Source organism: Capra hircus, chromosome 1, assembly GCF_001704415.2.
Source record: "Capra hircus breed San Clemente chromosome 1, ASM170441v1, whole genome shotgun sequence".
Classification (NCBI taxonomy): Eukaryota; Metazoa; Chordata; class Mammalia; order Artiodactyla; family Bovidae; genus Capra; species Capra hircus.
In genome coordinates, this window is record NC_030808.1 from 1471836 (window position 1) to 1484580 (window position 12745).

General features: G+C 47.2%; 1 protein-coding gene across 2 annotated transcripts in view; it reads right to left on the reverse strand.

Annotated features, from left to right (window-relative positions):
• EVA1C (eva-1 homolog C) overlaps positions 1-12745 on the reverse strand; it is a 106309-nt gene that overhangs the window by 32714 nt on the left and 60850 nt on the right. For both annotated transcript variants that reach the window (XM_018047722.1, XM_018047783.1), the window contains one exon: positions 8575-8727. In XM_018047722.1, the coding sequence (XP_017903211.1) occupies positions 8575-8727 (153 nt within the window). The remainder of the gene's footprint in view (positions 1-8574; positions 8728-12745) is intronic.

A 12745-nucleotide genomic window follows, 5' to 3' on the forward strand; every position in this document is an offset into this window, starting at 1 on the left:
TGAATTTTATTCCAGTTTAGTTAAAATTTTTTATTGAAGTACGATTAATTTACAATGTTGTGTTAGTTTCAAGTGTAAAACTGATTCAGTTATACATATATATTCTTTTTCAGATTCTTTGCCATTACAGGTTATTACAAGACATTGAATGTAGTTTCCTGTGCTATACAGTAGGTCCTTGTTGTTTACCTGCTTTATGTATAGTAGTGTGTATCTGTTAATCCCGAACTCCTAATTTATCTCTCCTACTCTTGCCTGGAAAGTCCCATTGACGGAGGAGCCTCATAGGCTGCAGTCCATGGGGTCGCTAAGAGTCAGACACGACTGAGCGGCTTCACTTTCACTTTTCACTTTCCTGCATTGGAGAAGGAAATGGCAACCCACTACAGTGTTCTTGCCTGGAGACTCCAGGGGATGGAGGAGCCTGGTGGGCTGCTGTCTATGGGGTCGCACAGAGTTGGACACGACTGAAGCGACTCAGCAGCAGCAGCAGTCCCCTTTTTATTACTATTTTTCAATGCTTTGTGGGTGCACAGGGTTGATTGTGAATATTTTTGCTGTCTTTAGGAGCCTTATTATTATTTGGATATTTATCAGTTGGAAATTTATCTATTATTAACACATTTATCAACTGGAAAAAACCCTTACATCTCAAGATTGAAAATGAGCTGTATGATTTCTGCATAAGCCACCTATATTGAAAAGAAGTAACAAAAGAATTATGAAGTTATTCTTGGAAGTCCAACAACTATTATTGTTTTTTCTGTAAGCTACTATTTTTTTTCTGTTTCAAACACATGTTTATAGCTGAAAACTTGACAACCACAAATACTGCTAAACCAGGAAAATGAAAATCCTCAGTAAATGCCACTAATCAAGAAAAACAATGGCTAACCCTTAAAGAGCATCCTCCTAGTCACTTTTCTATATTTAAATGCCCGTCCCCCTCAATGGATCATATACATATGACTCCATGCTGCTTTTCCTCATTTATTAGCATATTTATGAAAAATTGTTAACAGGAGCATCATTTTAAAGAGTTGTATAGTTTCTCACTTAATAAATGAACCAGCTCTGTTTACAATACCCTATTGGTAGACGTTCTGATGGTTTCCATCGTTTAATGCCATAAAAAATTCTGCGTGAAACATCCTTAGAGCTAAATACTTGCACGCAAGCATGACGGTTTATAACTCTTGGAAGCAGATTGCTTTGTCAAAGGGTATTCAAAATATTAAAGCTTTTGATACACACTGCCAAACCGTTCAGAAGGGTTGTATCAGTTCACACCCTTGCCAGAACTGTAGGAGAGCCCCAGAAACTTTATATTTTCTTAGGATGTGTGCCTGATCATATTTCTTAAGGCTAACAGACGAAGAGGGTGGGGAAGGCTCTATTTGTAAGACCACAATCCTTTTGGACCCAGGAGGTCCTGTGACCAGCGTGATTTACAGACAGGCTTCAGCACTCATAGTTACCCTGGGAGCAAAAGAATTTATCTTGATGAGAGTGAAAGAACCCATGGTGTATTTTTAGGAAGAGGCCCAAGGTAATTCAGGTCCTATGTAGCTCTGACCATTTCCTTGTTGACACTGAACTCTGAACCACTGGCAGGATTCTCTCTTTTTTTATTTTTTTTTAAGTGGTTATTTCCCTCCCAGCCTGATTTTGTTTGCACCTCTCTGCCTGGCAGACTACCCTCCACCCCAGTACATGTGATAACAAGATACTCAACTATTTAATTTTTATATTTTTGGCTACTGTTTCACACTGAAACTGCAGTTAATCGCTCTTTACAACCTGTGTTTATTTAGATAATTAGGCTGGTTGCTCTTATGAGACTGTCTTGGCAGTGGGAGCCCCTGGCACCTTGATCTTTGGCTGAGAAGTCCAGGCCTGCCCACACTTGGCCTTGGGGTGGCCTTAGTCCAGCCTTTGAGGCCCACTGTGTGGTTTTTCTCACTCTCTTATTAAGGAAATAGCACCCCTGGAGCCCACCCAGAAAGTGTAACTGCTGCAGGAAATGATGTGCCGTGGTGGACACCCAGGGAGCCTTCTGGAAGCCTGCTTTCCAGAGTCCATGCCCCGGTCTGTGGGAAGGCATATCCTTTCTTGTGTCAGATGCTGCTCCACTGGGGTTTCTCTGGGACCAGCGCTGATCAGTCACTTTTCTATTTTCTTTCAGTTTCTTTTCCAATAGAGGAGCCATAACTTCTTTCTTTCTTAAAAAACATTTTGGCTGCTCCATGTGACACGTGGGATCTTAGTTCCCTGACCAGGAAATCAAACCCGCGCCCCCTGCATTGGAAGCTCAGAGTCTTAGCCACTGACCCTCCAGGGCAGTCCCAGAAGGAGCTGTACGTTCTGAAGGATCTGACTTGCCTGAAGATCTTTCGGAAATGTCTTTGGGTCATCACCTTCAGTAGAGACACCAGATCTGTGTTTAAACCTGTATGACAGTTCAGTTCAGTCGCTCCGTCATGTCTGACTCTCTGAGACCCCATGTACTGCAGTGCACCAGGCTTCCCTGTCCATCACCAACTCCTGGAGCTTACTCAAACTCATGTCCATCGTGTCGGTGATGACATCCAACCATCTCATCCCCTGAGGTCCCCTTCTCCTCCTGCCCTCAATCTTTCCCAGCATCAGGGTCTTTTCAAATGAGTCAGCTCTTCCCATCAGGTGGCCAAAGTATTGGAGTTTCAGCTTGAGCATCAGTACTTCCAATGAACACCCAGGACTGATCTCCTTCAGAATGGACTGGTTGAATCTCCTTGCAGTCCAAGGGACTCTCAGGAGTCTTCTCCAACACCACAGTTCAAAAGCATCACTTTTTTGACAGCTGGCATGGTCATCAGCCTTGCTGCTCTTTCTAATTTTTTTTGCTTGACAGCTGTGATGATCAGCCATTGTGTTAGTTCCTAGGGCTGCGGTAACAGAGCCCACACACTGGGAGCCTTAAACAATAGAATTTTGTGTCCTCTCAGTTCTGAGGCGGGAAGTTGGAGATGTTCGGCGGGTTGGTCCCTTCCGAGGATCCCTTTCTTGCAAGTGGCCGACCTCTTCCTGCACCCTCACGGTGTCTTCCCTGTGTGCGTCCATGTCCTGAGCTCCCCTTACTGCGAGGACAGCGGTCACACTGGATGAGGATCCTCCTATATTACCTCCAATTAGTCACCACTTTAAAAGCACATCTCCTCAAACAGTCACATTCTGAGGTACTGGGGGTTAGGACATCAACAAGGGGATTTTAGGGGGACACAATTCAGCCCATAACAGCCTTCCAGATGGCCCTCCAAGGAACTCACATCCACGTGTAGCCTCCTCCCTCGAGGAATCAGTTGGTCTCTGTGACGGCAGACTCTGGAGAGGTGGCAGGGTGTGGCTTCCATTTGCTCCTCTGCCTCTCGGGCTCCGGAAGAAGCCGGCGGCCATGTTGCCAGGACGCTCATGACACCCAAGTGGGGGGAACCAAGGCCACCCATGAACAACCAGCACCAACCTGTCCATCAGGGAGCCTCCTTGGATGCTCAGCCCTCAGATGACCACACCCCAAGCCGATAGCCTGGCTGCAACTCCGCAAGGCCTCACGAGACCCTAAGTAAGAACTTCCCAACCGGGCTACCCTGGAACCCCTGCCCCCCAGAAACTGTGAGGCACTAACTGTTCATTTTTGTTTTGAGCCATTCAACTTGGGAGTATTTCATTACACTGCAGTAGCCTCTGGAGTGCACGCCAAGGCCTCCCTGTCCTTCACTATCTCCCAGAGTTTGCTCAAGTTCACGTCCACACGTAACCGCCTCATCGTCTTGCCGAGTAACTGAGAGCTAAAGCCTCGCTCCGCTCTGCTTCCTGACCGTGTGTGATGAGCTGCACTGGGTACCCAGACTCTGAGCCTGCGGGACTGCCCCAGACTTTAGCTTATATCACAAGAGGAAAAGCACACACGTCCCCTTGCAGAGGCCCACGGTGAGCTCTGACCACTTGGCCTTCAGGCAGCTATCCTTCCAAGTTCATGCCAGGTTCCAGGGCCAAAAATAAACAGCCCTTTCTCCTTCTTCAAAGAGCTAAGGCTGAGCCGCAGTAATAACTGGGAACCGAGAGCAGAGCTCTCACGCCGGCGGCCTGTGGACCGGATGGGGCCTGCAGGCATGTTTTGTTTGGCTCTCACAGTGTTTTAAAAGTTGGAAAACTTTACATTTTAAAAAAAAACATATTTTCAGCATCTCCCGAGAGGTTGGAAGCTATTGCAAGGCCCACATACCAAGCCGGCAACCATCCACTTGCTGAGCCCAGTGTGGGCACCTCACTTAGGAAGAGGGTGGGGGTGGTTCTGATTCATTCATGGGACTCAGGATTCACTCGGGCACCTACTCTGTGCCAGGCCCTGCTCTGCTGGCTGGGAATCCTCATGGCAGAGACACACAGCACCTCTGCAGTGCTGGCCAGCTCCTGGGCAGAGAGACCACAAGCACCTAAGTGACTCCAGACTGTGAAGACCATCAGACAAGGACAGCTTGAGGCGGAGACCAGGATGAGGTGGCATGCTGGCGGGGTGCCTCGGAAGATCTCTGAGATGACGTCTGAGTGGACTCCTGAATGGTGAAACGAAGCTGGCCACGCAGAAAAGTGGGGTAAGAACATCCCAGCCCAAAGGCAGAGCTTGTGCAAAGACACTGCGGTGTGAATGAGTGTAGAGGGCTCCAGAGGCGGGACCACAACTGGGGACTGGATTTATTCTAATTACGGAAGACACAGTGGGATGGGGGCTGTGATCTGAGTTGCCTTAGATAAGCTCTCTCCAACTGCTAAGCAAAGAAGGGGCTAAGGGAGGGAACGGAATCAAGGAGAAGGGAGGAGGCCCAGATGGTCTGGATGACAGAAGTCCAGAGTGGGCTGGGAGCAAAAGGGCTGGATTTGGAATCCTGAGAGCAGGGAGTGCCCACAAGACTTGCAGGCACAGCGGAAGGGGCATGGGGTCAAAAGAGGGAGTCCAGCTTTCTAAAGTGGGGGATATTCAAGTGTGCTTATACCAGATGGGAAACTGACAATTCTGTGGGACAAACATGCCAAGTGTGGTTTAAAGCCTTCATGGACAGTTTACCTTGCACCCAGGAGTAGAGAATTTCTTAGTGTTCAGTAAGATTAAGAAAGTTCATTGGCCCAGGCAGCCAAGGTTTCCTGGCTCCGCACACACACACACACAGTCCCGCCCGTCAGTGCTAACCCGAAAGGCGAGTACCGAGTCAAGGCCTCCACAGGGAGCTGGGGGACAAGAAGAACGGGCACTTCCAGCCTGGGTGGGAGAAGGTTTGTGGGAGAATGGATCCATGCACATGTATGGCTGAGCCCCTCTGCTGTTTCCCTGAAAACTACCACAACACTGTTGATTGGCTATACCCCAATACAAACTGCTTTTGCTGCTTAAAAAAAAAAAAAATCAATGGGCATTTGAGATGGTGAGTGGATGGGGACCCCAGATGGTGAGATGAATGGGCACTTTCAAGGACACTTTCATTTTCCCCTGGACCCGTTCACACCACAGAGCTCAGGGCCTGTGGGTCTCTGACACTGGGTGCTGGGTCATGAATGCAGCTGTGGGGGTGGTCGGGGGAGAGGGCAGGGGTTTTGCCATGTGACTCAGCCAGGACTTCAAGCTTTTAAAACTGACCAGCCAAGCAAAGGGCTCAGTGTCTCATTCACAGACTTTTCCTGAGTCAACAAGGCTTACTCACGACTGACCGGAGGATTCCTTGAACTCTCCATGGGAACCTGTCTTTTAGCCACGGTGTCTGTTAATGTTTTCTTTGGCTGATGCCTTTTCGCTTTTAACCTAACTCCTGAATCCAACTTCCCGAGAATGTAAGGCAGCAACTTCCAGAACATCAGTCATTCAGCCTGCACGTGGATCTACCAACTTCTGCTCAGAAGAACCCCTGATTAATATTAAGTGACCCCACACTGAGGTTAAGAAGTGTAATTCCTTTCTGTAGAGAGAGGTCAGGTCATCTGGGTGCCTTGTTCAGCTAAGCAAACTAGAGGACATAGGGAGCCCTGAAGGACGTGCAAGGGTCAGTGATCAGACTGGCCCTTTAGAAGGCTGCCTCCGGCCATCCTGGGGGGAAAGCCCTGTCTAGGGACAGGGGGCCTCCTGAGATGACCAGGCAATGGTCCCTTGATCTAATGCAGCAGCAGGAACAAGGGAGGATGGGGTAGAGACATGAACACTTGTATGAGAGGGAAATTGGAGCTTCCAAACTCACAGGTCACTTGCTGGGGCCCCGGGCAGGACAGACAGGGGAGCCACCCTCATGAGTGTCTCTCTACCCATGTGGCAGCCAAGCCTGTTAAAATGGGGGCTAATTAAGAGAGGCCGGATGCCCACTTCAGGCTGCTTCTGCTGTCTGCTGGGCTGCCCTTCAGACACCCTCCACCCTCCTGACCAAGGGCCTTCCTTCCCTGAATGCTGGGCGAGGGGCCTCGGAGACACGGGACACATGTTCCTTGTGAACTGGTGTTTGGTTCTCTTTCTGTTCTTGCCTGAGAGTCTGCCTGTGTGGCTAGGTCACCTTCTTTCCTTCCCCCACCCACCCAGATCCAAGATATCACTTAGACATGAACTTCTTTTTAAAATTGATGCTTCATTTCACATGCGCTCCAGGGATCCACTGTAGCAATTTAACACATCAAGGCGCTCACTTCAGATCTGATGAGTGAGTGCACCTTTTTGCTGTTTCACAGTCGAGTCTCTTCTCCCTGGTAGCACGGCGGGTCTAGGCGAGGCTGTTTCACCACCACAGACTGGGGCCTGGGATCGCTCATTTCATGTGTCATTTCAGCCAGGTGCCCAGGGGTTTGGTCAGACACCAGTCTAGATGTTGTTCCGAAGGCATTTTTAAGATACGACTAACATTAGTCATAGAAAATAAACTTATGATTATCACAGAAGTAAAGAAACGGGATAGATTAGGGATTTGGAGTTAACAGGCCCATTACATTTAAAATAGATAAACAACAATTCTCTGTGTATAGCACAGGGAATTATATTCAATATCTTGTAATAACCTACAATGGAAAAGAGTCTGTAAAAGGCGGCAAAAGGTAAAGAATCCACCTGCCAATGCAGGAGACGCAAGAGACTCAGATTTGATCCTTGGGTGGGGAGATCCCCTGCAGGAGGAAATGGCAACCCACTCCAGTATTCTTGCCTGGAGAATCCCATGGATGGAGGAGCCTGGTGGGCTACAGCCTATGGGGTCACAAAGAGTCAGACACAACTGAGTGACTGAGCATGCATGTATATAAAACTGAGTCACTTTGCTGTCCACCTGAAGCACTGTAAGTCAACTGCATTTACATTTTAAAAAGATATGACTAACATTAAATCCGCAGACTTTGAGTAAAGCAGGTCACCCTCCATAACTTGAGTGGACCTCAACTGACCCATGGAAGGTTTTAAGAGCAAAGACAGGTCATCTGAAAAAGCTTTTCTCCAGGCTGAAATCCAAAACTCTACCAATATTTCTGGTCTGCTGTCCTGTGGAATTCAGACTCAAGACTGAACATCAACTCTTACCTGCATTTTCAGACTGCCAACCTGCCCTGCAGATTCAAACTTGCCAGGCCCCACAACTGCGTGAGTCAATTCTTTAAAAGCAGTCTATGTATCTATCTAACTACCTATCACCTACTGGTTCTGTTTCTCTGGAGAACCCTAATGATAACAGAAGGTGACTTTGAAGGGTGGAATGTTTCCCTGATGGCTCAGATGGTAAAGAATCTTCCTGCAATGCAGGAGACCTGGGTTCGATCCCTGGAGGGGAAATCCCCTGGAGGAGGGCATGGCAACCCACTCTAGTATTCTTGCCTGAAGAATCCCATGGACAGAGGAGCCTGGTGGGTTACAGTCCATGGGATTACAAAGAGTCGGACACAATTGAGCGACTAACCCCTTCACTTTCACTTGAAGGATGGCCTTTCAGACGTCGTCTTAGCTCCACACTGCAGATTCCTCAGAATGACTCATTGAGCTCTTCTTCAGCCTACAGGCTCAGAGCCTTGCACAGGCTCTTCTCTCCACCAGGACACCTCCCCCAGGGTCTGCAAGCTCTCCTCCTCGCATCTCTGCTCAGCATGCCCATCACCCCTTTACCCTGTGCCTCCCTGCAGCAGCCCCCACCTGCCGGCCTGCCCTCTCTCCTTTCCTCATGTGCTTGTACCCGTAATGCTTATCAGCACCTGAAATGTGATGTATTTGCTCCTGTATTATCTGCTTTCGTATGGCATCCTCGTCCACTGTGGGAAGGTCAGCTCCAGGTAGACTGTCGGTCACTAATGACTTTCCCAAGCCTGGAATGGGCCTTGCATACAGCAGGCACTCAATAATGACAAGGTGCAGATGAACTCAGAGACAGACGGATTATGCAATGAGGGGGGAGGGGGCAGAAGGAGGCAGACCCTGGTGAGTGGTTCCCCTTGCCCTTGACTTTCCCTCTAGCCAGGGTACCAGCCAATTGGGACTGGAGCCCCAGTCTCCCCAGCAGCACCCTGATAGCACCCACATAAGACACCTACCAAAGGGGGGGAGCCACTCGGCTTCCGAGGAGCAGACATCCCTCTCCTGGGTCCTCCTGCCGTAGGTCGCAGAGTAGATGTTGAGAAACTTGGACTTGTGACAGTGCAGTTTCAGCTCGTGGTCTTCACACACGGTTTTGTTCTTTAACTCATCTGAAGCAGAAACCAAAATCAGCGGCACCATCAGCTTCCCCAGAAGGACTCCGTGAGCATCGCCCGCGTCCCCGCCAGCTCCCATCCCCCACAGGGCTGCATCCCTGGACGGGGACAGACGGCATGGCCCTGCCTGCCAGGGGCTCTCTGACCCTGCGAGCCTTCTGCGGGCAGGGAGCAATGAGCAGACCAGGACAGAGACCCAGGGACCATGCCGAGGACCAAACGGAGGAGGAGAGACGTCAGGGTGGAGAGGGCAGGGCACGCTGGGCCAGTCCTAGGATAAGCCTCGCCATAAAGGGAGTTCCTCTCCCTCCCCACCTGAAGACACAGATTTCTTGATTCAAGGGAGCCTTTTCTCAAATGGGACCCACACAGCTGCATGCTCAGTCCCTCACTCGTGTCCAACTCTTCCCAACCCCATGGACTGTAGCCCGCCAAGCTCCTCTGTCCATGGAATTTCCCAGGCAAGAATCCTGGAGGGGGTTGCTGTTTCCTCCTCCAGGGATCTTCCTGGCCTGGGAATTGAACCCGCGTCTCTTGAGTCTCCTGTATTGGCCAGAGGATTCTTTACCATTAGTGTCACCTGGGAAGCCCCCACACAGGTAAAGACCAAGAATAATCTCAGAGGGAGTGCAGCTAAACCTCACCATCCAACTTCACAACATTCTCACATCCCATTTGTGTATCTACCAAGAGACGGAGAAACTATGGACAAGCAAATTATTTCCTTTTTTAGGAAAGGAGCGAAAAACAAGGCACCGTGTCTGAACAATCCCTCCTTGAAACACAAGGTCCTATCACAGGGAACTACAGCCAACAGCCTGTGAGAGACCCTAATGGAAAAGAATATGAAAAAAAAGAATCCCTCTTTGGAGGTATGAGGAGCTGGTTCCAAGTTTGGCAGTTCAGGAACAATGGGCTCTCAGGCTGGTGGGGATTCCAGGAGAGGAAGATTCCAGCTCATGGTTAGTCCCCAAAGAAAGAATTTACTAAAAGTTTATTTGTTTAATCTGAGTACCACAATGAAATTCTCTTTGCAACATTATACAGAGGTGACATTATAAATGCATCCTGACGAAAATAGAGTTTATTGGGTTTTTTTTTATGGAGTGTACCAAAAAAAAATTCAATTAATTTAAATGTTTACTAATGAATGGATTTTTTAAAGTAGTAGTATTTTTTAAGTAACAATAGTACTTAAAATAATATTAAATAATAATACTATTATTATAATACTAGTACTAAAAATAATAACACCACAGACAGAGAAGACTACCTAATATGTGATTCCATTTCTGTGAGATATCCAGAAAAGGCAAATGTCTAGAGAAAAAGTGAAGGTTCGTGGTTTTTTGAGGCTGCGGGTTGGGGACATGAAGTGACAATGACTAATGGACACGGGGAAGTGTTTTGAGATGATGGAAATGTTCTGTAGCTGGACCGACGTGCTAGTTGCACGGCTCAGTACAGTTACTAAGAATAGCTGAGCTGGACGCTTGAAACAAGCGGACGCTATGCTGTGTGAATTATACCTCAGCAAAGACATTTCTGTCTTACTTTTATTTATCTGGCTGTGCTGGGCCTTCGTTGCAGGATCTCTGTCTTCGTTGGCATGTGGGATTTTAGTTGCAACATGCAAACTCTTAGCTGTGGCATGTGGGATCTAGTTCCCTGACCAGGAATCGAACCCCAGGCCGCCTGCATTGGGAGTGTGGAGTCTTAGCCACTGGACCACTAGGGAAGTCCCAACAAAGATATTTTAAAAATAACAACAGCTAATATTTACTGAGCCCTTTCTCTGAACTTGGGCCTTGTTCTAGGATCTCGGTGTGTCTCAGTGAATTTAATAATCAAAACAGCCCTTCTGTGAACCACCTCTTCTTATCCTTTGCATGTTATGCTTTGGATTTTTAGAAAATCGTTTGTAGGAAGGATTCATAGATGCTGGATGCTAACTTTTGAACTTTTGTCTCTTACATGTGATAAATATCTTTTCCTAGCCTCCCACTTACTTTGGACTTTGCAAAATAAGAGCAAAGAAAAACCTAAAGAGGACCATAGTTATTTCTTTGCATGTGTGGTTCTCTCCTGCCCCCATCCAAATGTTTTTATAAGAAAAATCATGAAAAAATGCTAGCCCCACTCTATCACCCCAATCCTAGTTTTTTTCTATTTTGAAATGGCAACCAGGGGTACACCTTACAACCAGACAAGCACTGGCGTCACTAGCAAACAAGAGCTGAATTCCAGGATGGGGAGGAAGAACAAGGAAAACTAGTCCCACACCTCCCATCACCCCCACACCCACCCTTTTATTTCTCTCTCCCACTCTTGTTTTTATTCCACTTTTCTTTCCTGGGTTGGAGGTGCAGGCTGATCCCTCAAATCAAAGTTTTCCAGTTGTCATCAGAGGCCCATCATGAAATCAGTTTTGTGAGTCATGATTAGAAATTTTAAAAAATAGAATAGTTCAGAAAACATCAAAGTGCATCATACAAAATAAAGATAAACACTATTTAATAACGGATTCCTTTTAGTTGTGTGTGGTTACGCTGGGCCAAAAGGCAAAATGTTTTTCTTACTCTGGGTTGCGATCAAACCGTTCTGAAATTCCCTGAAGGAGAAGGCGAGAGCGGTAAACACCAGGGCAAAGGCGGCCAGTGGGACCCTCATATCCTGGAATTACCAATGCTTAAGCCCCAATCTTAAAACATGAAGGAAAATAATTTCCTAATAGAAATTCCTCCTTTCAGTAACTTGTAAATCCCCATGCCTATAAACACAGAAGGAGCAGTGAGGCCAAGCTTTTGAAGTGCTTGAAGGAAAAATTTTAGTATCTCAAGATTACCATCAGCTCCGGTGCTGGAAAACTTGGGCAATGGTTCCTCAGAACATGTTGATGGGAAGATTCATGAATGAGAGATGTAGAGCAGAAAGCAAGTTACAGATGTTCCCAGAATCCCCATCCTGTCTAGGATTTGCACATAACCTGTGAAGACCCATCAGAGGAGGAAAAAGTCAAGTGATGACTAAGCAAATGTTTCGGAAGCCCTTTACCCAACACTGAAATCTTAATAAAGCAGTTTAAACTTAGAGCCAAGAAAAGTTTTGTTTTCTTTTTCTTAATAAAAAGAACATGGAGTCTGACCTTGACATTGGAAGGTTTCATTTCGGTGAGTCATATCCGCACTGCTATGAGTTCTTCAGAGTTTTGATGAGCAAACACTAAATCCCACCAACACCGACATATGGCCTGACTTCAAAGGTCCAGTGTGAGAGACGACCTTTGATGCAGAACAGAGGGCCCGCATAGACACACCAAATGAGCCCAAGCACCCTTCTAACTAGAAGAATACCAAAAATGCTAAGAATGCCCTGCATTGGCAGAGCTCACCAAAAAAGGAGGAGGGAGAAAGCAGGACGAAAACCAAGCCTTATCTCAGTATTCCGGAAACTTTTGAACAGGAATAGTTTCTTTCTTTTTTATCAGAACTTTTTAAAATTAGAAGAGCTTTTTAAAGGCATGTCATGAAATGCATTTGGTGGTGGTGGTGGTGTAGTTGCTAAGTCATGTCCAACTCCTGCGATCGCATGGAGTGTAGTATTTAGTAGTCCCAATCTGTCTGGTTTTTAAGGTCTATTGATTAAAAGTACCAGCCTCGGTATAAGCCAAAAACTCACCCAGAGTAACACAACACCCCCATGCAAGCCTCCAGTGGTCTCTGTCCCCAGATTACGGGCAAATCGACTCCTGGAATGGAGGGACCTGTGAGTGCCACGTTACATGCTTGGGGTTACCACTGTATGCTGCTGAGTCTCTGGGTTCCTTGGGAATGTACTAATTCACTGTCACCGAAGAGTGACATTTCTGGGTTCTAAAAACAATGATACTAGCAACATACTTGCTGCTTTTCTTGGAGAACTAGAACTTGCGGCAGAGCTGAGTCAGAGTGCTCGATGGAAACAGGAAAGAAAAGGTGCGGGCAGCCTTTGCAGAAATGTGTTGCCAACATCC